The 26,763-nt window shown below is 42.1% G+C and overlaps 1 protein-coding gene and 1 long non-coding RNA gene across 2 annotated transcripts in view; one reads left to right on the top strand and one right to left on the bottom strand.

Annotated features, from left to right (window-relative positions):
* LOC111981851 (peripheral-type benzodiazepine receptor-associated protein 1-like) overlaps positions 1 to 22,550 on the top strand; it is a 168,374-nt gene extending 145,824 nt beyond the window's left edge. Inside the window, exons 24-33 of the mRNA XM_070449720.1 lie at positions 1,098 to 1,253; positions 1,541 to 2,413; positions 4,166 to 4,306; positions 4,543 to 4,711; positions 7,770 to 7,838; positions 8,394 to 8,441; positions 14,181 to 14,293; positions 19,030 to 19,101; positions 19,395 to 19,523; positions 20,474 to 22,550. Of these exons, the coding sequence (XP_070305821.1) occupies positions 1,098 to 1,253; positions 1,541 to 2,413; positions 4,166 to 4,306; positions 4,543 to 4,711; positions 7,770 to 7,838; positions 8,394 to 8,441; positions 14,181 to 14,293; positions 19,030 to 19,101; positions 19,395 to 19,523; positions 20,474 to 20,827 (2,124 nt within the window). The 3' untranslated portion in view covers positions 20,828 to 22,550. The remainder of the gene's footprint in view (positions 1 to 1,097; positions 1,254 to 1,540; positions 2,414 to 4,165; positions 4,307 to 4,542; positions 4,712 to 7,769; positions 7,839 to 8,393; positions 8,442 to 14,180; positions 14,294 to 19,029; positions 19,102 to 19,394; positions 19,524 to 20,473) is intronic.
* Positions 22,551 to 24,534: 1,984 nt separating this feature from the next.
* Positions 24,535 to 26,131, bottom strand: LOC111981229 (uncharacterized). The gene is made up of 2 exons (XR_002879567.1): positions 26,060 to 26,131; positions 24,535 to 25,198 (listed from the first exon to the last, which is right to left on the bottom strand). It is a non-coding gene; the product is annotated as an uncharacterized lncRNA (long non-coding RNA).
* Between the last annotated feature and the right edge of the window lie 632 nt (positions 26,132 to 26,763).

Here is a 26,763-nt window from a genome sequence, read left to right as displayed (position 1 = left end):
ATTCAAATGTAAAAGATAAAATTCAACCAGAGAGCACCTTAGCTCATGGGAAAAGGCCGCACTTGACAATTGCGCTTGAATCGTTCCATTGTGAATGGATAGGCCTATGAAACCACACAATATTGCAGAGACTTTGATATTACCGGAAAATAAAGTGTGAGAAGGTCGAGGCACAGAAACTCACATTAATACCTTTGTCAGATAGGAAAGAATTCTTATTGGAGAGAGTTTTTCAAAAGCGGACCATGCCCCCTTCCCTCGGCTGTGCATGTTTCTAACAGAAAACAGCATCAGTAAGTGTCCCACATGAGTGGTGACTGTGCACCTCCAATGCTTGGAAGAGCACTTTGGGACCTGCTTCCCAATCAGTTTGACTGTGATCCTGGCTCAGTCGACATGCCGGTAAGTGAAGTCAAACAGCTGATCGAGCTGTCATGGGACCGAATGCTGCAGACAATGCATTTACAGGTCACTACGGAGGAGTTTTGGTTCCTGACTCAAAGGGAATCCACTTCCGTCTCCCTCTGAGCATTAAAACTCATTCATCAGCTCATATCTGTGTGAAGCTGGATTCAGTTGCCTCGTCTGCATATAAAAAATAAAAAAAATCTATCCAGGTTGGATGTGACCGCAGAGATGAGGTGCGTACTGTCGACCACGCCCCCTGACTTTGAGAAGCTCTGACTCAACATGCATCAAGCACACCCATCTCATTAGTGGTGGTGAGATAAGAGAGATTATGTTAGACTAATTTGCAATTGACTGTAATAGCCACAAAAAAAAWTTAAAAAAAATAAAGTAAACATTGGATGTTAATTACATAATTTTTTTCAAATGGTTGGGGTCGTGCAAACTTTCAGATATCAAAATGGAGTTGTGGGCCAAAAAAGTTTGGGAACCCCTGGACTAGAGAGCATTGAGGATAGAGGCATTATACCAAGACATACCAACGTTCATAGTAACATTTCCTACTATGAAAATGAGCATTTGGAGGATTTACCTAGTCAATTTACGTTTCACTTGTATTGACATGATTGGTTAATCCACATGCTCTAAGCCTGTCCTGTTGTACTGTGTGGTTGTGCTCTGTGTGTCAGGGTTATGCTGTTGGCCTGGTGGAGCCTCCGTACGGTGCAACAGAGAACAGTAGGGGCTCGGACCTGTCTGATATCCTGGAGGAAGAGGAGGAGGACATGTACTCAGACCCCCGTGGACCCACCCTGGCCCGAGGGTACACCACAGGAGCCGACAGGGTAAACATTCACTACAAACACTTGATTTTACTGATCTTGCTGAGGAGGACAGCCTCTGTTTTTGTTACGTTTGCTTTACTTTCCCTCTTTCATTCTTGAATTCACTCACTGTTTTGATTCTTTTTTTTTTTTTTGTATGTCACACTTCACCCCTACCTTATGCCACCGTGCCCTGCCCAACCTGCTCACATCCGCCTCCTTCCTGACCTCCTATCTCCATCTCCTACATCCAACCTCTTACCTTCAACCTGTTACACCCTCTCCTCTGTGACCCATGACCCCTGTAGCCAGACCAGTGGGAGGTGCCGGACAGTGACGAAGAGATTCTGGAGAGTATCCTGAAGCTTCCTCCACAGGCCCAGGCTCAGGCCTACCACTACCATCACGGTCATCATCACCTCAACAAGCACCTGTTCAGCATCCCAGAGGTCACTGATGAAGAAGACAACAGCGTGGACGAGGACTATAATCACCGGCGCCACCGAAGACAGTCCCAAGCCAGGCCCAGCCGCACACACCTCCACCCCGATGACCCCCACTACCACAGAACCCAAGACCAACCCCAGCCCCACCACCACCACCACCACAGCAGCAGAGCTGAAGCCAAAGAGCCTTTACCCAGACATAGTGGTGGTGCTGTTGTCAGGGCTCGGCCCCAGCACAGGGTCCACTACGCAGACACAGTAGACAGCATCAGCTACCCTGAGGAGGGGGAGCTGGTCCTCGGGCCCAGTAAGGAGATGTGGGTGCGTCAGGCCCCCCAGAAGGCCCACCACGGTGGGGGAAGGAACGGAGTGGGGACGGTTGCCCTGGTAGGCGGGCTAGGGGACAGGCTCAGAAGAGAAGCCTTGCTACGGAGTCAGATGGCGGTCGCTGCGTTAACGTCCCAGGCCACCGGCCACGCACCATGCTCCTACCTAGTCAGCAAGACCGTTCGGACGGTCAAGTCCCCTGTGGGCTCGGTAGCAGAGATCGACATTGAGTATGGGACTGACGAGGAGGATACATTGACCTATGACCACGGGGAACGAGGGGAGGTGGTGGTGGAGCAGATGAGTTCTGAGTGGTGGGTGGAGGGGTCACAGCCTGACCCCCTCACTCTGGCCCTGCGCCGGGGAAAACCTGCCCTCCAGGCCATTGCAGCTGCTGCAGCAGAATGGGTGTGTTCTCACTCGTTGTACCCCGTGGTTGTATTTAAATTCCCTCTTCTCTACCGGCGTCTGTGTAGTTGGCTTGTCATGCGTCGCATGTCCCCTTTATCTGAGATCCTAGCGTCTGTCTGTCTGTCTGTCTGACGGCACCGTTGCTTCTCCAGACTCATTCAACCTGCACAAGGCCTGAAAGACCACCTGATCCTTATTGCATACTACTCATGTCTCTAACCATGCAGTCCCTTACTGTACAACCTGAATGCAAGTTATTGTCTTATGTGCTGCTGTCTTTCTCTCTGACTGTGTGTGTGTGTGTGTGTGTGTGTGTGTGTGTGTGTGTGTGTGTGTGTGTGTGTGTGTGTGTGTGTGTGTGTGTGTGTGTGTGTGTGTGTGTGTGTGTGGTTTGTGTGTGTGTGTGCGTGCGTTTTATGTTGACCAGGAGCCTGGCAGAGACCCGTCGATGGAGGCTAGTGCTGGTGGAGTGGACAGGCTGAGCTCTCCCCTAAGCTGACCAGGGCAGAGGCCAGGCAGGAGCTCAATGGTCAGAATCTCATTCCTCATCCTTCTTCTCGCCACCCCCCCCCCCCCCCCCCCCCCCCCCCCCCCCCCCTTCTCACGTGCTCTCTCTCTTATCTCTGTCTCTCTTGTTCTGCGATTTAGCTCTCTCTTCCTCTCTGTCTGCCTGTCTCTGTCTTCTCTCTCTCTGAGAAAGACACCAAGGATGGTCAGATTACGAGTTTGTGTGTGTGTGTGTGTGTGTGTGGGGGGGGTCGGGCGGGGGGACTTTAACAGGGATAGGGTGATTGGGGAAAGCGAGAGATGGCCTGTAAGCTTAGAACCGGCATTACTCCAAAATGGCTCGTCATGACATGAGATGGATGAGAGGAAGAGACAACCATGAAAATAGTACCCTAGATTAGCCCACAGTGAAACCAACCAAACTGGAGTCTCTCTCTCTCTCTCTCTCTCTCTCTCTCTCTCTCTCTCACTCTCTCAATCTCACAGCTGTGTTCTCATGGAAAAGCTCACAGATATAGTTCTGCTATTCTCAGCGGCAGGTGGAAGAACAAGGAACGTGCAGATACATACATAGGACACACACACATGCACTCTGCACGTACGCCCCACAACACTAGAGAGGGAGGGAGGGATCAGCGAAGATGTTGTTCTCACATACAGTATCTCCAGATATCTATACAGACAGAGGATATGAATGTGGTCTATTTCTTCCTGTCAGCTCTGCTCTGCTTGCCTATAGTCTGACTGTTTCTACATACAGATGGGCTGATCCCTCCTAATGAGATCGAACCTTGTCTCATTGGTGCAGCTTAAGTCCTAGTTAACTACAGCAGTTCACATTCCCTACACTGCCCTATAGGCCTGCATATAGGTCTAGGTAATCAGTCATCTTGATCACTACATCACATAGACCAGTGATGGGCAACTCTAATGGGGGTGGGGGCCACAAGAAAAGTCTGAATTCATCATAAGGGGGCGCAGTGACTGGCAGGTCTGTGTACCCACATCCATATACACACACATGCAGTCAGAGCTGGCCCAAGCCTGTTGGGGGCCCGAAACAAAACACACACATTTTAACAGAGTGGAAGTGGGCTCTTCCGTGTGGATTTTGAGAACTGTGGGCGTGGGGGATGTGTGTGGGTGTGTGTGACCAGGCAAATCCAGGTGTATGCACCGCAATGCTTAGGCTAACTGTTGCTCCAAATAATGTCGAATCTGTTTGTGTGTTTGCATGAAGAGAGCATGGAGCCTGCACGGCCTATAGGAGACAACGAGGTGCGTATCTTTGTGGCGCTGTTCCCCTACGACCCGGTTAACATGTCCCCGAACCCTGATGCCGCTGAGGAGGAACTGCCCTTCAGAGAGGGACAGATCATCAAGGTATGGAACCCAACTGGTTAAAATGATAGTATTGCCTGCTGGAATAGTGATATCCCTAGCACCATGTTTTACACATTCTCTCATCTAATCTATCATTAATTATAGGCTGTTCAAGGCAAAACGTTTATCTATGTTATGCTTCTTCTATTAATAAGTTAAGACAGTAATGGCACAACCTAACAGCAGCCATCTTGTTTTCTCTCTTCACCTTCCCCATCCTCCATTTTCCTGTACAGATCTACGGAGATAAAGACTCGGACGGGTTCTACCACGGCGAATTGAACGGTCGTCACGGTTACGTACCGTGTAACATGGTGTCTGAGATTCAGGTGGAGGATGAGGAGACCAGAGAGACACTCCTGCAGCAGGGCTTCCTGTCTACCCACGCAAACATGGAGAAGATAGGTAGGCACAACTGTCAGTAACAGCACCAGTCAATCATCAAAGGGTTTTACATCTGTCAACCATATCAACAGCCAATCCCAGCAGGGTTCATCCCACAAGTGTCCAATTAAACAGGGCCCTTCTCTGATCCAAGTAACATACTGCCCATGTAATCAAACAATCAATCAAGTACATTTGAATTGTATTTTTTCTGTTTGGTGTCAGCTCAATGGTTTGTATAGATGTTGTCAGCCTGTACACTTCACTTTAAAATATGCACCAACTGCGGGCTAACACTTTTCAGCAGGTGTGGGTAGGTTCTTTGTCGTTTTGTTTGAATGAAATCTCCATTGTCCATGTTGTGGAGTGGAAGTGAAAGAAAGTAAAAATGGCAATACAGAAGTACTGTAGCTATGACCATTAGGGTGAAGTGTCAGATGTTGTGAGTTTCATAACTGCCAACAGATGCTCCATTTTTATTTTTTACTCCTCTCTTACTAGTCTTGAAATCAACCAGCTGTGACTCAATCATATACTATACTTCAAACTTGAATAATTTGAAATGAAAGCAAAAGTCTGTGTTTCTTCACCACAATCTGTTGGGGGAAATCCTCACAACCGGTAAAATAGCAGCTGCGTCTTAGATAATGGAAAACGTTCATTTGACCTATTAACTTTTTACTGTAATTGACCCATTTACTTTGTAAGAATTAACAAAACTGGCCAAATTGCACTATTTGATTCAATTCAAAATGAAAAAATAATAATAATAATCTGAGGGGTATCCTACTGAGCAAGCAAGATCTACTCAGGGTTTTCTAAAGCTAACCAGCTTCAGGTAGCCTCACATTCCAGCTCAGGCTTCATCCATATACTACGACGGTGGATATTGCTCGTCCACCCGCCGCTAACTCTAGCAGGCTTGCAACTGCACGTGCACATCCCACGTGGTTAGTCGAACGACGAACTCTTCATTGAGACAATTTGTGCCGAAATCAAAATGAAGCAAAAGTTATCTTGCAAATTCAGCAGGCTATGGTGTGAAATGGGCTTTTAGAAATGCCTTCTGCTCTTTGGTGTGCTTATCAATGCATGAGCACCTTGTTTCCCACTACTATCGATAAAATAATTTTATTAGAGTTCGACCGATTATGATTTTTCAATGCCGATACCGATTATTGGAAGACCAATAAAAGCCGATACCGATTAATCGGACCATTTTTATATATATATATATATATGTATGTATGTTTTTTTTTAAATAATTTTTTATTTGTAGTAATGACAATTACAACAATACTGAATGAACAATTTCATTTTAGGAACAACTACTTCAAGGTCTCAGAGCGAGTGACGTCACCGATTGAAACGCTATTAGCGCGCACCCCGCTAACTAGCTAGCCATTTCCCATCGGCTACACCAGCCTAATCTCGGGAGTTGATAGGCTTGGAGTCATAAACAGCTCAATGCTTGAAGCACAGCGAAGAACTGCTGGCAAATGCAGGAAAGTGCTGTTTGAATTAATGCTTACAAGCCTGCTGCTGCCTACCACCGCTCAGTCAGACTGCTATATCAAATCATAGACTTAATTATAACATAATAACACACAGAAATACGAGCCTTAGGTCATTAATATGGTCAAATCCGGAAACTATCATTTTATCTAACGGGTGGCATCCCTAAGTCTAAATATTGCTGTTACATTGCACAACCTTCAATGTTATGTCATAATTATGTACAAGTCTGGCAAATGAATTACGGTCTTTGTTAGGAAGAAATGATCTTCACACAGTTCGCAACGAGCCAAGCGGCCCAAACTGCTGCATATACCCTGACTCTGCTTGCACCGAACGCAAGAGAAGTGACACAATTTCCCTACTTAAAAGAAATTCATGTTAGCAGGCAATATTAACTAAATATGCAGGTTTAAAAATATATACTTGTGTATTGATTTTAAAGAAAGGCATTGATGTTTATGGTTAGGTACACATTGGTGCAACGACAGTGCTTTTTGTCGTGAATGCGCTTGTTAAATCATCACCCGTTTGGCGACGTAGGCTGTGATTCGATGAGAAATTAACAGGCACCGCATCGATTATATGCAACGCAGGACAAGCTAGATAAACTAGTAATGTCATCAACCATGTGTAGTTAACCAGTGATTATGTTAAGATTGATTGATTGTTTTTTATAAGATAAGTTTAATGCTAGCTAGCAACTTACCTTGGCTCCTTGCTGCACTCGCATAACAGGTAGTCAGCCTGCCACGCAGTCTCCTCGTGGAGTGCAATGTAATCGGCCATAATCGGTGTCCAAAAATGGCAATGACCGATTGTTATGAAACTTCAAATCGGCCCTAATTAATCGGCTAACCTGCCCCGGAGCAGGTTAGTTCTGAAGGATTCGTTACCATAGAAATTTACCTGACTAAAAAGTGAGCCACATTCGTATAACTGGTTATCCCAAGTTGAACTCAGAGTTAACCAAAGTTACCTCAATATCTCTTCAAACCTGATTCGTAGGATACCCCTCTGTAGTTCAGCCTATCTGCTTTGTATGCTCTTGTAGTTTGTCTTCACTTAGACTTGATTGTGTCACTGACTGTTTTAGGATAATCATCCCAGCTTCAGCTTTTGCCAAGCCTAATTCTCTTTTATTTTTCCATCGACTCTGTGTCATGCAAATCACTTGAATTAGTGTAATAAGCTCTGGGGGCTCATTGCTTTGGACCCCCACAAACACAGGTGCACACACACACCCTCAGGAACCACACACGTCATTACCCACCCTGCCAACTAGATCAAGCTGACAAACAATGTGCTTCTATTTCCTGCTTATCGTTCCCCCACAATGATCTCTGTAGATGTTTTAACCCTTTCACTTCCACTTGGTCTCACCTGCTGTGTTCTGTTCGCTTTTTATTATTATTGGTTGGTTGGTTTTTAAAATGGCTTTTTACAGCCTTCAAACTCATTCTGTCTCTTGTCTGGTCTGCTTCTTCACGATTTGGTGTCTCTGTCTGTCTGTGTTTTTCTTTATGGTTTCAAATTTGGTTTCCCTTTTTAAAACTCCATAAAGGCACTCGCTCACATGCAAAGCTTCCGCGTCGGCCTGTCCCACCGCCGAAACCGAGACGATCCAAGAAAGGTGTGTCTCGCTGTCGCTGCTGACTGGCTTTCTCTCTCTCTTTTCTCCTTCCCTCTTGCCCACTCTTCCTTTGGTCTGCCTTTTTTTCTCTCTCTCTCTATCACACTCCTTCTTGCTCACTGACCAGAGGGGATTTGTGGATTCACAGTATTAAATATACAGAACGTTATAATGATCTGCTATAGACTGAGATGTAGTAGGTCGTTTTTTTGTTGTTGAAAATTAGGACTAACACTTTTATTAATGCACTTGCACTTATATGCATGGTTAAAGCATTTGGATATAGGAGTTGCCATAGTTTCAGTGCGGTCCCACTCTTCAGCATCCCCTCTGATCTCCTCCATCTATCTGTGCCTCTGTCTACTCCTGTGTGACTGTCTGATATCATATCTGGCCTCAGGCTGCTCTCTCTAGGGTTGGCTTTGGTTTCTACGTTTTGGTTTGGTTGTACTACTGAATGTGTCAGAGCCAATTAGGACCAGAGTGAAATGCTTTAACCTGCTTCTCTCTCCCCACCCTACCCTACCCCACTCCCGTCCCGATCTACTCTTCCAGTTGAGTCTACTGCAATGTGGGAGGATAGCTTAGAATCCTCCAGTCAAGGTTTGTAATGTATCCATCATTGGCTCTCTCTCTCTGCCTCACAAGCATGAAGGGACGCCCGCTCTAGCATCGACTGGAAACCTGCATGTATTAGACAAGATACACATGACATCATCATTATGAGACCTCTCTAAACCTTTCTCTAGCCTCCACCTGATACATGAATTTGAGTCGATCCACGAAATGAGTACCTTTTGGGTAGTGTAACTTTTTACCAAATGTTTACATTCTGCCACCAAGAGCACATGTTCAATAAAAAACATGTTTTCCCATTACTATAGTAAGTGTCAAATAAAGTAATATAGTTGACCATCATCTTTCATCTTAAATCAGCCAGAAATCGCCTTGCGTCAGGGGAAATAGAATATTGTTATGTGTAACAGGAATCACAAAAAAATGTAAGTTGTTATAACATGTCTAGCCTGTCTATCTATGGGTAACAGGGTTGATGTCTTATGCTTGACCAAAACACCAGGAAATGTCCAAAAGGAGAGAACCAGCTCACCTGCTTCTACACCAATAATGTGTATAAACCGTGGATTGCTGATGCTATGTAATGGCCAATGAGAAGCTTGAAGCCACTGGCCGCTATATTAGCACTCCTCAGAAGGAGTGGAATTCTACAGTATTTCAATAAAATGTTTCAAGGACAAAATTCTATGTACAATGAACAAAAATTTAAATGCAACATGTAAACTGTTGGTCCCATGTTTCATGAGCTGAAATAAAATATTCCAGAAATTGCCCAAATTTGTTTACATCGCTGTTAGTGAGCAATTCTCCTTTGCCAAAATAATCCATCCACCTGACTGGTGTGGCATATCAAGAGACTGATTAAACAGCATGATCATTACACAGGTGGACCTTGTGCTGGAGACAACAAAAGGCCACTCTAAAATGTGCAGTTTTGTCACACAACACAATGCCAGAATTGGCAATTGGTCTGTTGACTGCAGAATTGTCCACCAGAACTGTTGCCAGAGAATTGAATGTTAATTTCTCTACCATAAGCCGCCTCCAACGTTGTTTTAAAGAATTTGACAGTACGTCCAAACGGCCTCACAACTGCAGACCACGTGTATGGCGTCGTGTGGGCGAGCGGTTTGCTGATGTCAACACTGAACAGAGTGCCCCATAGTGATGATGGGGTTATGGTATTGGCAGGCATAAGCTACGGACAACAAACACAATTGCCTTTTATCGATGGGAATTTAAATGCACAGTGATACCGTAATGAGATCCTAAGGCCCATTGTTGTGCCGCCATCACTTCGTGTTTCAGCATGGTAATGCACGGCCCCATCCGTACACAATTCCTGGAAGCTGAAAATGTCCCAGTTTTCCCATGGCCTGCATACTCACTCTATAACCATGTGTTCCAGTTCCCGCCAATATCCAGCAATTTCAAACAGCCATTGAAGAGGTATGGGACAACATTCCACAGGCCACAATCAACAGCCTGATCAACTCTATGCGAAGGAGATGTCGCGCTGCATGAGGCAAATGGTGTTCACAGCAGATACTGACTGGTTTTCTGATCTACGCCCCTACTTTTTTTTAAGGTATCTGTGACCAACAGATGCATATCTGTATTCCTAGTCATGTGAAATCCATAGATTAGGGCCTAATGAATTTATTTCAATTGACTGATGTAAAATCTTAAGTGTTGCATCTTGTGTTTATATTTTTGGTCAGTATATTTAAGTATGTATTTGTTGTTGTGGTGCAGTAACATTAGTAAAATATATTGAGGCACCGATATTACATTTTTGGCCAGTATCGATAACCGATATTTAAGATTTTAGGGGCCTTAACTATTTAACTGTACTAGAATGCTTAACACACACACATGGACGCAGCGGTCTAAGGCACTGCATCTCAGTGTAAGAGGCGTCACTACAGTCCCTGGTTCGAATCCAGGCTCTATCACATCCGGCCGTGATTGGAAGTCCCATAGGGCAGCGCACAATTGGCCTAGCGTCGTCCGGGTTTGGCCGGAGTAGGCCGTCATTGTAAATAAGAAATGACAATAAATGACAATCTGTTTCAGTAGCTGTAGTTAGCTAGCTACATAGCTAGGTGTCATCATCTAAAAAAAATATATATATATAAGACAGTTCTTATTTGATTAATGGTGGTCGGACCCATCCACAGTAAGCTAGCCACAGTAAGTATTAGCCACAATAGTGGACTTTGCGGTTAGCCTTCAAAATAAAAGTATGGCATAATTCTACTATTTGTATTCATTTGTATCACTATCAATGACAAATTCCACTATTGTCCCTAATCCTTATTGTGGCTAGCTTCACAACACATAACCCGGTCCGGTCGAGCCTCACTAGCCAGATGAAGCTAGCTGGCTGCTTATAACGTTAGCTTTGGGCAACAGGGTTAAGTAGCTGGCTAGCTATTTTGTTCCATGAACTGAATTTCAATTTCAGTAGGCGAACAACAAGTGGCAACCTAGCTAATACTTACAAGGATTCTTAAATCATTGCTAAGAATAATGAACATGACTCCAGTTTCTACTGGTCATTGTTTTCAGGCTGGTTGTATTGGTGCTAGCTAGGTACCCCAGAAGTTGCTGTCGAACAAATTATGCTTTATTACCAACGTGGTATTGTAAACACATCGTTCGTGACCGGTATTTGCTTGTTTGCAGACTTTTTTTGTACAGCTTTGACAGTGCTACTGTATCTTTTTTGACACACAAAGACCCAAACGGCGTTCCATAGTATGTATGTTGTGAAGCTAATAGCAGTGATGCTATTACTGTGTAACTCCGTTAGGGCAACATCTGAAAAATAGCGCACTTGGTAGTGTGTACCGGCGCTCGACCAGTCGGCGAAAGCCAATAGCACCCACGACAGAGAACGGTTGATTGTCAAGGGCAATGAATTCCATTATCTTGGCTTTAATGGATTTCGCCTTTGAGTTGTCTCGCTGAAATTTTCTTACTCTTTCATATGACTGCTCGACTTGTTGACTGCTTGATCCACACAGCAGACATTGTGGGCTAGGTTAGGAATGCTGTGTTGCAAGTGTAGCGCAAAATTTTACGTGGCGTCATTACGTCATGTACCTACATAATATAGGTATGCATGGCAGCTTTGATATCGATTTTTAACATCGGTGTTAAACTAGATACCGATGTTGGCATTTTTAGCTAATATCGGACAATTCCGATATGTTCACCGATATATCATGCATCCCTAAAAATATATATATTTTATGGAAAAATATTGTTTTTATATATATTTTTTGTAATTGTTATTTTCAGTTCATTTGATAAGAATTTAAAAGTGTGCATTATGATGTCTGTAATGGAAAATGCTTGTCATACAAATGTAGACATTAATAAAAGCATTTCCGTAGCTTCCAAACAATAGGGCTTTACAGTGATTGTGAAAACTTGGAGAAATTTTATGGTTAAGTGGGTTAAAATATTCCTAGAAGTAACGGGCTGCCGAGGGGCACGTCAAAATGCTGAATTTGGCACTAGAAAGTCTTAATTCATATAAAATATCTGATTTATCGAATGTTCCATGTGGCCTATATTACAGGACACTTCATTTAATATATAACCATCTTTTAACATTCAATATTGGTGCACAATTTCTACTTACAATATCAAAAGGACTCAAAAGGGACTCATTTCGTGGAACGACTCATGCATTACACTTGATGACATCATTAACATGCGACCTCTCTAAATCTGTCTCTGATTTACTGCATCATTCTATCAGGCAGATATTAGCCTTATCCTGCTGTTACCAAGGACTGTCTGTGTTTCTCCTATATTAATTTAGCAGTGGCGTACCGCCACTCCCAATAAGAATAATACAAATAATTAACATTTCTACCAAGACAAGCTTTCAACATCAGAATGACATCAAGTTACAGCTCTTCCTCAGATTCTCATCAGGTCATCCGAAAAACCTTCAAGGTAACTAGCTAGATAGCTTGTAATCCTGGAAGTGGAGCCAACTCTGTTAATAGATGTATGTACAGTGCATTCGGAAAGTATTCAGACAAATTGATTAAAAATAAAAAAACAGATTATTAACATAAGTATTCAAACCCTTTGCTATGAGACTCGAAATTGAGCTCAGGTGCATCCTGTTTGCATTGATCATCCTTGAGATATTTTTACAACTTGATTGAAGTCCACCTATGGTAAATAAAATTATTTTGACATGATTTGGAAAGGCACACAGCTGTCTATAAGGTCCCACAGTTGACAATGCATGTCAGAGCAAAATCCAAGCCATGAGGTTGAAGGAATTGTCCGTAGAGCTTTGAAACAGGATTGTGTCGATGTACAGTTCTGGGGAAGTGTACCAAAAAAATTATGGCGCATTGAAGGTTCCCAAGAACACAGTGGCCTCCATCATTCTTTAATGGAAGAAGTTTGGAACCACCAATACTTTGCTAGAGCTGGCCGCCAGGCCAAACTAAGCAATCGCGGGAGAAGAGCCTTCGTCAGGGAGGTGACCAAGAACCCTGCTGGTCACTGACAGAGCACCAGAGTTCCTCTTGAAGATGGGAGAACCTTCCAGAAGGACAACCATCTCTGCAGCACTCCAACAATCAGGCCTTTATGGTAGAGTGACCAGAGGGAAGCCAGTCCTCAGTAAAAGGCACATGACAGCCCGCTAGGAGTTTGCCAAAAGACACCTAAAGGACTCTAACCATGAGGAACTTGAACCCCATCAAATCTCTGGAGAGACCTGAAAATAGCTGTGCAGCTACGCTCCCCATCCAACTTGACAGAGCTTGAGAGGATCTGCAGAGAAGAATGGGAGAAACTCCCCAAATACAGGTGTGCCAAGCTTGTAGCGTCATACCCAAGAAGACTCGAGGCTGTAATCGCTGCCAAAGGTGCTTCAACAAAGTACTGAGTAAAGGGTCTGAATACTTATGTGATATTTCCGGGGTTTTTTTTATATACATTTGCAAACATTTGTAATAACCTGTTTTTGCTTTGTCATTATGGGATATTGTAGGTAGATTGRGGGGGGGGGGGGGGGGGGTATTTAATCCATTTGAGAATAAGGCTTTAACAAAATGTGGAAAAAGTTAAGGGGTCAGAAATACTTTCCGAATGCACTGTAATAATTGTTAGCTAAAATACAGTAACGTTACACTAGCTAAATCATTTTTGGGGTTAATATAGACTTGGCTGGTGATGTCATTAAAATTAAATTAAACTGTCCTTGATTTTCCCCCCTCACCCCCTTCTCGCTACTTCTGCCACCGCTGCTGGAAATAAAACTTAGGGGAAACATTGTCTGCTTGCCTGGTGATAATGATGATGATGATCTCCTTAAATGCATTTCCCTCTTCTCCATCTCCATTACCCTCCTAACCCTGTTTCATTTTATTTTCTAAGTGACATCACTACATGAACTCTCATGTCTTTTCGTGTTTTGCACTTACAGTTCACTAACTGTCGAGTGAAAACAGGCTAAACTGGCGTGACTCTTATGTGACCCTCACCATCTTGCTTGCCTGCAAGGAAATGGGCCAAAAACATCATCATCAAAGCTAGCCACTGCTATTGTTAATCTTTTAATCTTGGTTTTCCCTGTGATGGTGTGAAGCTAGCTGTGCACTGCATGATTCTGAGTTACTATGAACTGCATGCTGACATGGAGGTTCAAATGAACAAGGTGTGCCACTCATAAATTGTAAAAAATCTGGTCCGAAATTTGACTGTATTTCTGTGTTGGATCGACAGATCCCAGCCAGTCTGGTGTTGCGATGGCGAACCCAGCAGGTCCTGTTCCTCGCAGGATGAAGGCCATCTTTGACTACGACCCTCGAGAGAGTTCTCCCAACGCTGACATTGAGGTAAGCGACATAATCGTCTCTGTAACAAAAAAGGCTTGTGTTATAGTAACATTTTTAAAAGAGAGCAAAGTACACATTTCTGATTCAATTGACAATAAAGCTGTAACTATAATGTTCTATTGTTTGCAATGTTCCCCGAAACTGCCGTGCAGAAGAAAGATCAGTTGATGCTGAGAAGCAGAAGATTGAACTTCACTCAACTTTCTAGAGTTTTCCCTGTTAGTTAACACCTATCAATATTTCCTTTTACTGTGGGAAATGTGATCGAATAAATGCAATATTAGCCACTTTGAATACAGTACCGAAACAAAATGAACTATGCAAGACTTAGTATGCAAAACTAACTATGCAAGAGGTTTTGTTGTAGGCAAAGCACATTGGAGTAGGATTCTATTGCATTGACAAGCACAACTCAGGCCCGTATTCTACAGACCAGTGTGCCATAACCAATCAGAGCTGCAGTAGGCCTATATGCAAACAGACCATTGCCATATATTGATCTGTGCCATTCACTTTGAACTGGACTGTGTTTATAGCATGAGCAGTCGTGAGTGGATGTGCTTGTTTAGAGATCAAAGCGAGAGCTACATGTAGCAACGTGTGCACATTTGTTCATATCATTTGCTAGTTAGTGAGTTATTAGCACAGTTATAGATCACTCCCCTGCAACGGGGGAGTGATTGCTTCCTACAAGAACACAAAACGTGCATTTCTAGCCATCTTTGAAAAGTTAGGTAAAGAGCTGTTTTTTGTCTTTGAGACAGGCTTGAATAAGCTAAGTAGCCAATAGGCAGAGTGTAGCATAATCTGTCTGATTCTCTGTAATAATGGTATGGGAATAACGATGCGTTATATTTTATAAAGTGGTTTCTTGCATCAAACAACACAAAATGTTCAGTCACCTTGTCTGAAGGACAAGTGGATAAACAGATAACAAGTCTCATGGAATGTAGGCCTACATTGAACACCACACATTGGCTGCTACTGTAGGCTGAATAATAGAACAGCTATTTCCATGTTAAAATGTTATGTGATAAATTTTTTCCATTGTTTTTGATGATAGGCCACTCTGGTTGGCCTACATTATGATCAAATAGCCACAGTAGCCTACTTGACAACTGTTAAAACTGTAACTTAACGAGGGTACTGCCTACTGTAGTCCTATTGTAACCATTGACACCCAAATAGCTGCCAACTTGATCCATGGCTTGATCCATAAACATGTATCCCAGCGCGAGACAGAGTCACCTGAAGCAGTAAAGCTAATTGTGGGAAAATGTTACATGTGCATTCTTTCTGAACATTTACCATCAATATGTTACATGTTCTACCCAAAATGAAGCCTGTCTGGACCTCTGTTATGGTAACATCCCAGGTGCGTATTTTTTCAAGGCACTACCCAATCTTGGGGGTTCAGCTCATCCCAGTCTACAAACCGTGTTTGCAGTGAGAGAAGGCTAAAAAGGTGGAGATTGAAAGCTGGACTCGTGAAGCTACTGAAGCCCTGCAGGACTGTTTTGAGTCCACTGTCTGGGTGGACAGCGCCGATGACCTGGAAGGGATACTGTCTCTGAGTACATTCGTTTCTGTGAGGATCTCGTTATTCCCAAAAAGAAAGTCAACATGTTCCACAATAATACATTGTGGGTAACTCTGGAATTAAAAGAGCTCCTCAATCAGAAAAAACAAGTGTTTAAATCTGGTGGCAGTAAAGGGGAAAGGAAAAATCTTCAGAGGCAACTCAAAAGCAAAATCAAGAAGTGCAAGGCAGCCTACAAAGACAAATTAGAAAACCTTTTCAAGAACAGTAGGAAAGCCTGGCAAGGGCTACAAACCATCACAGGCTACAAACCAATAACATTCTATGACCGCCAAATGATCTTACTTTTTGCAAATTATTTGAACAGTTTCTATTATAGGTTTGACGTGTGATTTTACATCGCAGAGGAAAGTGTCCTTTGACAGTATAGACAGCATACCAGCTGTTGATTTACAGATCTCTATGAATGACGTCAAGCAAAACTTTCAACGTGTCAACCCACAAAAATCATATGGTCCAGATGGCGTTAGCAACAAGGCACTTCAGGCATGTGCAGACCAGCTCGCATTACCGTTCCAGAAGCTGTTCCAGCTGTCACTGGACAGTGGGATAATTCCAGACTTATGGAAGAAGTTGCTGATTGTCCCAGTAGTTAAAAACAACATGCCAAAAGAAAATAACGATTTACGCCCTTGACAGCCTTGACATCTTGACCTATGACATTTTTTGAAAAAACAAATTCTCTGTGGTCTCTCATCCCAATTAGATCCAAACCAATTTGCCTACCGTGTCTCCAGGGGTGTTGATGATGCGTTACTGGTCATGTTGAACAATATCTACAAACATTAAGAAAAGGAAAATACCCTAGAGAAAATGTTATTCATTGACTTCAGTAGCGCGTTTAACACCATCCAACCACACCTACTGGTGGATAATCTGGTGAATTTGAGTGTCAACTCTCTACTGATCAAGTGGATTAATAGTTTCCTTGTGAACTGTACTCAACAAGTGAAGTTTAACTCCGCCATCTCTACATCTAGAACGGTTAATACGGAAGCCCCTCAAGGTTGCGTACTTTCACCAATACTGTACACACTGTACACAAATGGTTGTCAAGCCTCTGACTCAGCCCACAAATTCGGTCTTATGTAGCAACATTTGAATTTCAGTTTTTTTTTACATTGGATAAAAGTAGTAACTCAGAGCTACAAAATTGTATATAATACACTGCATTTGAGGAAGCAATGGGAAAGTAATTCTGCTTTGAAAGTTGATCAACTTGTAAACTCACTTTTGAGAAAATTGTCTCAATCTTTTGGTATTACTAATGGAGAGCCATTTTTTGTCTACACCCATTCAGCATTGTTCACACCCTCTTAAGCCTTAGCCCCACTCATCTCTTAAAGGGTTGATCCGTGCGTTCTGTACTAACTTTCCAGCTACTTCCAGACATCTAAGAGAGCGAGAACAGCTCACTGAACATTACTCGCCCTAGCAGAGCTGGTTAGGCGGTTATGTTATCCAGAACGTTGGTGACTGCAACTGTGCTGTCAGATTGTCCATTCGTAAATTCAGAGCGCACACTGGATGCTCTGGCCAATAAGTAGTGTTGTTCCGAAAGCTCTGATCTCACAACGACAGTCAAGCACCCAAGCTAACTGGCTAACATTGGCTAGCTACTTCCAGACACATAATGAGAGAACACCCCACTCTGACCATTTTACTCCCCCTAGCAGAGCTGGTTAGGCAGATTTCATGTTATCCAGAGCGTTGGTGACTGTAACTGTGCTGCTGGCAACAATCTGCAGGTAGCTAACCAACCAGGTTCTATGGCTTTAACTAGTCAAGCAAACGTGTCTGAGATATGAAGAGTAAGATCATACACAACGTTAGCTAGCGACCCAGCCAGCTAACATTAGCTAGCTAACAGTACACTTGAAATGAAACCACTTTCTGTCAAAATTAGAAACGTGTAATATCTGAACATTTTGCTAGCTAGACATCTTACCAGTATGCATCATGGTTGGAAGCGTCTCCTGTCTGATTCCATGCATGGTTGCCCTTAGTTTGACAATGTTAGCTAGCTAACAGTACACTTTAACTTGACATTAGGTTTATACAGTTTTACTACGCGATACTTTTTATTTTTTTTAAAGCTCCAATAGACAGACGCGTGCTATACGGCAGACCAATCCAAACACATCTCTCGGCATGTCCAGCCCACTCATTATCTCAGCCAATCATGGCTAGCAGGAATGTTGCTCGCTYTTTATGTGGCTAAACCAACTAGGCTCGTAATTTAACAATTGTATTCGTATTTACAGATGGCATACAAGTTTCATATTAAGGCACATGAAAGTAAACATGTTCGAGAAGGCATTTATGCCAATAAAAAAAWATATGTTTTACATTCAAACAGCCCTCCTGTGAAGTCGTGACTTGCGACATATGCCTAGTTTCCTGAATCAGATCACAAATACTTAAAATTTGCAGTTTTGGGGTTTTCTCTACCCAGACCAAGCCTCTCCAAGGTTTTGACAGAGAAATGGCAGAGTTCGTCCAGTGGTGCGCTTTCTTGAAATAAACGTTAAAAAAACTAAATCAGAAGGAAAAAACTCCACCACCCCCTACGAAGATCAATGGGGAATCAGTCGATAGAGTGACCACAATGACGGTGCCTTTGCAAAGATGAAGAAATTGCAACAGAGAATGTTTTTTTTACGCAAACTTAACCATTTTAATGTCGACCGCCATATCTTACAAATGTTCTAGAAATCTGTTATGCGGAGTGTACTGTCTTTTGGTATGATATGCCTGTTTGGAAACATGTGAGTGCAAGACCAAATCAAGCTTCAGCGCTTGATCAAGACGGCGGGGAGGATAATTGGACAGTACTCATCCCTTTCACTCAAAACTCAGTCACAGCAGCAGCCGGACAAGGGGAAAGAGACTTCTTCAAAAGAAAGTCAAAACAGAGATATATGTGTAATGCATCGTCTGTTGGTCCCTCAAGTATACAGCAAATTACACGTTCACTTTAAATGTGTAGCTATAGCACTTTCAATTAATTAATTTGTGTAGATTCTGTGTTTCCATGTTTTATGTACCGTCTTTTTAAGCACATGACCAAATTATTTTCCCCCTGGTGGGATAATAAAGGTAATCTGAATCTGGTCTTCTCTATCGCCCTATGCAGGCTGAGCTGACCTTCAGTGCCGGGGACGTCATTTATGTGTTTGGTGACATGGACGATGATGGCTTCTTCTATGTAAGTGTACAAGCATACACCAAAGAGAACAATGCAGCTATCTCTCATGTAAACAAAAACTCTGAGAAGGTTGTAAGCACTCTCTTTTTGATACCGTTTCAACACTTTAAAGGCATGACCATTTGAATGACAAGGGAAGATGTTGGATTAGATAGTAGTAACATTAGTTGTTCTTGTACTAGTAATACAGTTGTAGTTGATGAACAGACAGGCTAGCAGACTGTCTTTTTTGATTGACTACAGTAAAGGTTATATGTGATGTGGGTGTCTAATGTGTATGCGGGTGTTTCCAGGGCGACCTGAACGGACACAAAGGCCTGGTCCCGTCTAACTTCCTGCAGGCTATCCCAGAGACTCCTCGGAAAGCCCCACCACCTGACCCTCAGCCTCCGCCTCTAGCAGAGCCCAGGAGAGAATTACAGGTGCGTCTGTGTACGGGTTACGCCTATGACACTGTGGATACATGTGTACAGTACATCACCAACTACTTTGTGACCAAACACTGATGATGGCCTAATTGCCAAAAACGTTTCTAGCCCGTTGCCTCTCAAAGCAGAAATAGAAGCATGAAAAATGTGAATTGCTTTTGTGAAGGCGGATCCCCCACACAGCATTTGATGTTGCAGAAGACTGCCGATCTTTCTATGCACTTATTATCGACCATTTTCCAAAATATTCCCTTTTAATTTTGTTTTCATATCTATGCTTTTTTTAGTCGTTGTATTCATTTGTCTTTTTTTGGTTGTCTCTATAATTTCCGTTCTGTTTTTGCATTTCTTTTGTCCTTCTGTTTCCTGCATGGCCTTTTGCAGAAGCAAAAACGAACTGTGCACTTTAAGACTTGAGCGTAAGTGTCTCTGGGGCGGAAACACCCTCCCAGCAGAGTGCTAGTAACTAGTGCACCCTACTCCCTCCACCTTGTGCTACTCTTTATCATTATCCTTCCTACCGTACCAGTACTAGTATGTGTAGTGTCCTGTCTTTTGGGTCCCCATGTTCATGAGATCAGGCCCAGGGTGGTGTGTTGATGGGTTGAGATTTCTGAACATCTGGGTGTTCTCCGCTTATGCATTCCCTACCCAACCGTTCTCCTGTATCCCTTGGCCTCCATGATTACTTTCAGACTCCCTGATCTTTAACACGTTTAGCTTTAGAGAGTAACATGTTCTCTCTGTTACGTGTTGATGTTAGTTGAATCAGTTCATGTACAATGTACATTACTGACTCTTAGTAGGAGCGTTGTTGATAGTATGTTACTTAACAGTTTTATTTGGATAGACAGATTCAGTAGAATCCTGATAACAATAAAGAAACAGATGATCAGAAAGTTTTCTTTTCTTATACTCTGTTTGCATGGGTTTCCCTCCCCAAGGTGAGCCCGAGCACCTCCATGGAGCAGACAACACCAGAGGAGGTTCCACATTCACCCCTACAGACAGGGCTGACTGGCCCAGTCCACACACACCTCCACCACCTAGACCTGAATCCATCCGCCACAGCAGCCATGATAGACCCCTCCACGGACCCTGGCCCAGGCGCATACTACCCCAACCCAGCCCCAAGACAAGCCGCCCCCAGAATCAGCACCTCTCCACCCCACGTTCCACCAGAAAGCCCCTCACAAACAGACCAGACAGATGCCTCCCCACCAGGCAAGAAAAAGAAAGGCTTCTTCTCCAAAGGGAAGAAGCTTTTCAAAAAGCTTGGATCCAGCAAGAAGGATTGAAACTTGGGACATTTACCCCACCTTATTGAAAGCACTTTTACATGTTTGTTATCAGTCTTCGTTGTCTTAGTCTATGTTAATTTAGTTGGAGTGTTCTGTAACTACAGATACACTAACTTGTCCTTGGCCGATATTATACAGCTAAATATACCGCTTCAATGGGCTTTCTTGATAATACTACTAAACCAGCTATCAATAGAGATCAATAGTAATGGATTTTTTTTAAGGCACTAACTCCACTATGGTGCGTAGGACAAAGCCTATGAGGAGATTATTGCTTTTAAATACGTTTTTGTAGGGTTTTAGGATAAATGTCGAAAATAGGATCTGTGGTAAACACAGGCTTAGTAGATCTTATACGTTTTTTTTATGAGTTCATCTTCATCAGCTAATGTCACTTTTTGTGAACTTTCAAGCATTTATGTTAGGAAAAAAAGCACATAAAGGCTTCATAATTCATAAAGGTTATGTTAACTGACTGCTATTATCTCATAGAACAGAAAGTATAAGATCTCCTAAGCGTGTGTTAACTTCAGACATTATTTTCTGCATTTATTTATCCCAAAACCCTGTTCTTTCCCCATTAATTTTCCCCATAGGAATGGTTGAACAAACAAAAGGTAACTAATTTCCGTTTTTTTACGACTACAAGCTGGCGAGCTCTATATGGTGGAGCATATTTTGTCTGTATCCGAAATGGCACCCTAATCCCTTCATTGTGCACTACTTTGGGAATAGGGTGCCATTTCAAACGCAGAGATTGTCATATATAAAATGTGGCAGCATCACTGACAGCATGCTAATGAGCATGTTGAAGTATTTAAACTCCTAACCTGTGCTGTGCTTACAGGCTGCCTCTAAATACCCACCAATTACCTAATACGTGTTAACCATTAGTAGTCCACTCCACTCTGTGAGGGTTTGTACCTTTTTTTTTTTCTTTTTTTTTTCACCTTTATTTAACCAGGTAGGCTAGTTGAGAACAAGTTCTCATTTGCAACTGCGACCTGGCCAAGATAAAGCATAGCAGTGTGAACAGACAACACAGAGTTACACATACCTGACGTTAATCTGGAAGTAATCTCTGGAAGGATTGGATTTGCTTTGAGTTGATCAGATACAAATGCAGAGGTGATGTTCAAATGCTGCTCTAGACTCTATCCGTGGTCCAACTCTATCCGTGGTCCAACTCTGTCTGTGGTCCAACTCTGTCAGTTCAACTGAGGATGGAAGAGAGCATCTCTTTATCTGTTGGCTGTTGTTTCTCATCCCTGTCACTTTTCAGACCGATCTGGAATCTATTCTACATAGATGTATTTTAAACATCAGTTTGGTCTTTGAGTCCCTCTCTGTCTCATATCAAAAGTATTGAAACTAACTAGGATTGTTTTTAACGCTAATTGTACACTTTCACTCATTATGAGCTCACTACAGTATAGCTGAATGGAAGTTTAACAACAACTCCGTCCATTCATTACGATTGACAACCATAAAGTCATTTATTTTAGATCTTTGTGTTGAAGTTGAGTATGTTTGGTAAATTGTGTTTTTAGTGTGAGGAAGGATGGGTCTTAGGGCCTCCTGAAGTGTGTAGACAAAGCGAGACTGACGGTAGCGAGACTGAAACCTATCTATGCCTTTCTGTATAATGTTGGCGCACAGAACTCATACTCGTGTGTGTGTGTGTGTGTGTGTGTGTGTGTGTGTGTGTGTGTGTGTGTGTGTGTGTTGTGTGTGTGGTGTGTTGTGTGTTGGTGTGTGTGTGTGGTGTGTGTGTGTTGTTGTGCGTGTGCCTGTGCCTGTGCGTGTGCGTGCATGTCTGGGCGTGTATGGGGTAATTTCCTGTCACTGTACTGTCATAGTATAGTGTCTTAGTCCAGGGTCTGTCTTGAGTCTGTCCTTTTTCTTTCGGGTTAGATGTTTATTTTCCTCCATTTTAGGAGTGTTGTAAGGACAATGAACACTAAAACATTTGGAAGTGTTCATTTTTATTCTACCATGGTTAACAACCCAACTCATGCACTGTAGCTGCATTGTTTGATCCAGTTGCTCCATCCAGTATAATATGCAGTAATAGTTTTCTGAAGGTGTCAAAATGACAGACGAAGTTAGTCAATGTAATAAGTTGGTTTTATTTGTTTGTTGTGTTGAATACAGGGCTGGTGTTAAATGTTAATAATTTCTCAGGTTCAACTAGTTTTAGTCACTCAGCTCTGCTCAGTTGAGCCACCTCGTCTCACTAAAATGTGTCTGTTGAACCGCAGAGGGAGATTCTTGCCAAAACATTAGGTGCTTTATCCGTTACTATAACGAGGAGATACCAAGCATGAAACACCAGGGGTGAAATAGCTCGAAATATACAGCATAGAACAGATGTATGTTCTACCTAATAACAGCCTATGTGAGACATGTATGTTCTATAGGCCACAGTTCTATCTGCAACATTCTGAACATTGCTTGCGACCCATTGGATTAGCCCCAGCAGAGGGCGGAGTCTAAGCACACCTGACTCCAGACTTTGGAGGAGGAAAATCTGGTTTCTTTGATGTTATGAATGCTTTGTTTTATTTATTTATTATTTTAATTGTATAGTTCTATCAGTGTTACAAATTAAAAGGGACAATAACGAATAGCAGAAAATGAGGAAACATCGGTTGCGCCACTTTTGAGCTGGCCTTGAATAATCCTGGTAAGAAAGCAGAGATAAGGTATCAGTACTGTACTGTACGTGTCAGGTTGTACTTTAAAGTGGCTGAACATTTACAGTGGATATTTGTATTCCTTCACAGCCTTTAATGGACCAATGTTCCCCTACCTACCTGCTCTAATCTGTAGTCAGAAAGCTAGTAGCATTCATTGTTATTGCAAGCTTTAGGAGCGTACTACTACTGCCCATGTCTGTCTCCACATAGGCTTCATCTATCCTGCTCTGCTATCTAAATAGGACCTTAACCCTTAGCAAGCATTTTGATATAGTTGATATAATATTTAGCCTTACAAGACCTGTTTAGTCTTAATATGTTGTTTACACTACTTTATTGATTGCATGCATAATAATGATGTTATACCCATATTTGGCCTTATTTATTATCGTCATATTTATGTATAGGTCTAACGTTACTTGGCATTATGTTTGCAATATTTTAGTCATCTGATTGATTATTGATGCAGTGGAAGCCAAGTGTGGAGTATTATGGAGTTTCAGGAGTCTGTGTGTATGTGTATTATAATTTACAGCTAGCTGTAAGTTACTGTAAGTGAGGCACTATGGGGCTTTGGACTATAAGGTATGATCATATTTTCATACAGAGAATGGAACTTTTTTTGTCTTTCCTGACCTGTATGTATGCTTTCTTTTGAAAACAAGGGGAAGATTTACCTTTTGTATCTTAAGGCTTGTATTACCCATTTTGGAAAAGCTCACCTGTAAATATGTTTTTGTTTTGATTTTGTTAATATTGTTTTTCAGATGTCTTTTTGCATGTGGAGGCAGTGTTGTTGATTGAGGAACAATAACTCAGAAGTAGTGCACAGAGGACTTGTTGACTTGAAATGGTGGCGATTTCTTTCAATATGGATCTTTTTACAGGAATAAAGTATATTTTCACATAAAAAGCAGTTGTGCTGTGGATTATTATGTGAATTTTGATTTTGACTTGGTGTTAAAAATGCAAAATGAAAGTATAGTTATAGAAAATACAAAAAAATTCACATTTTATTTAATTCTTTATTGAGCACAAATTTTGCAATACCCTTACCAATACAGACTTATCAATATGCATCATACATTTCTAAATCAAAAGCATAGAATGATACAACATAGAATGATAAGACCTCTTTAAAGGACCAGACCATTTACAGTTCAACGGAAATGAGTCTATCTATACAGTTTGAGACATTTAAAACATTTAATGTTCAGAATTGTAATACGAAAACGCATTCAGTGCCTAACATTTTTTTAAGGAGACGCATGAGGTATTTCCAGCTTTGTTCAGTGTTGGGTGGGTGCACAGCCCATGTGAACTGTAGGGGGTGACACTCTGAGTTGCGCACACCACCACTGTGAAAAAAAGCGGGTTCCTCTTTTTCTCATTTCCTGTATGTGAACAGTCTCTCTCTTCAGGCGCCATTTTGGTTGCTATGTCTTTGTCACCGTAGCCAACAGTACACTCATCCATAAAGTAGGAAACACTACACTTTGGTGAGGAGTTTAGTAGTGCTTTCTACTTTATGGATGACTGCACTGTACTTCCTCCAATGTCTTCCTTTCCCGCTTCTTTCGCTTCTTCTCCTGCACCTGCCTCAACACTGGTGCCCATTTATTTATCCAGGTTCCTCTCATTGAGATAAACTACATTTTTCAAGAGAGACCTGGTCCAACCAAGACAGCAGCAGGGGGAACAATGTTTGAAACAAATATCAGACATACTGTAACAACTTACAGCCATAGACACGTCATAAAATAAAATATTTAGATTTCAATTACAGAAACGTACAAGCGTCATAGAATTTTTTAAATATTGCTATAGAGCTTCCTATGGTCATGTACAATTGTATAGTTATGAGGAATGATGCAGTTAGTTTCACATATTTGAGAGAGAATAAAATGCACAGGTTTTAGCATTGATCAAAGGCAGTAGAAATGAAGGGGAAAAGACAACACCTCCCCTTCCCTCAAACTGTGCCCAGAGTCAGTTTCTCTAACTTAGATCAGTACAATGGCATTGTTCTGTTCAGACAACATACCAACGCCATTGTACTCAGCTAAGATCAGTCTATTGAGGCATTATCTGGTGGAAGCCATTTTGTCTTACGTGAGTGCGCTTTTTTCCCCTCTGAAGACAGGTGAAGTAAGAATGATTCTCCTAACAATGTTACAGCAAATATGATTGTTGGTTATAGTAAACTACTTTTTATTCACTTAAAATCTAAAGACAATACAAAACTCCAAAAATGTCTTGAATTTATCCCCATTTCTGTTTTACAGTGAACATTTGGTATGGTTTCTTCTTTTTAAATTAATGAATGAAGATTTCACACTATTACTATATACATTTTTCCCCCACACATTGATCAACACATTCAGAAATGTTTGCGTCGTAGAGAGTGAATGGACTAGTAACAATGGCCCCCATTAGAATGATCTCTCCTTACCTAAATTTGACCATTTCTATTCCATCTCATAACGAAATAACATAATTTTTTACCTAATACAATATGTTCATACTGTACCTGAGTGAAGACCCCTTTGTCTCTACAAAAAGTGAAGAGCTTGTCCAGCGGTCTAGGTGGTGTCTTCTCCCCTCCCTAGAAGAAGTGCATGATGAAGGAGAAGTTGTCTCCTTTTTAAACCTCTCCGCCCACGTGGTACAAACCACAGGAAGAGGTCTAACAGTCACAGGCGTTCTCTCCTTCTCCTTCCGTCTCTCTTTCGCTCTTGCAGATGCAGTTTGCAATGCCTATCAGGCATACGAAGAAACACACAACAGACACATCATCCTCTAATCTACATGTATTAGTTGATTTTGAAATCAAACCATTTTGAATCCAGAATCCACCCTGGTTATTTAAGACCTATTCTCTCACAGCCCCATATCCAACTTTATCCTCAGAACTTTCTTCGATCATCTTTCTTGGTAGGAAATTAGGCCAAAGGAGGGAAGTCAATGAGCCAATACATGTCAAAATAGACGGTTTTAGTGCATAAACACAATAATTTATTAAGTAAACGTACTGATATACCAACTAGGAAACTGAGGGCCCTCTCAAGACTTTAGCCCCCTAATCACATCTACTGTCACCCCAATAATTTTACAACCTCGTGTTCCTTTTCGTGTAAAGCCACGGTTATCCCCTCTTATCTCCTTCTTTCTCTCTTCCATTGGCTTTTGAAACCATGCTCTCATCTGTAATCTAGACTGCTTTATATTGTCAAT

The sequence above is a fragment of the Salvelinus sp. IW2-2015 genome, linkage group LG20 (assembly GCF_002910315.2).
Source record: "Salvelinus sp. IW2-2015 linkage group LG20, ASM291031v2, whole genome shotgun sequence".
Lineage (NCBI taxonomy): Eukaryota > Metazoa > Chordata > Actinopteri > Salmoniformes > Salmonidae > Salvelinus > Salvelinus sp. IW2-2015.
Note: the sequence above shows the minus strand (reverse complement) of the source record. Positions and strands in the feature narration are given on the sequence as shown.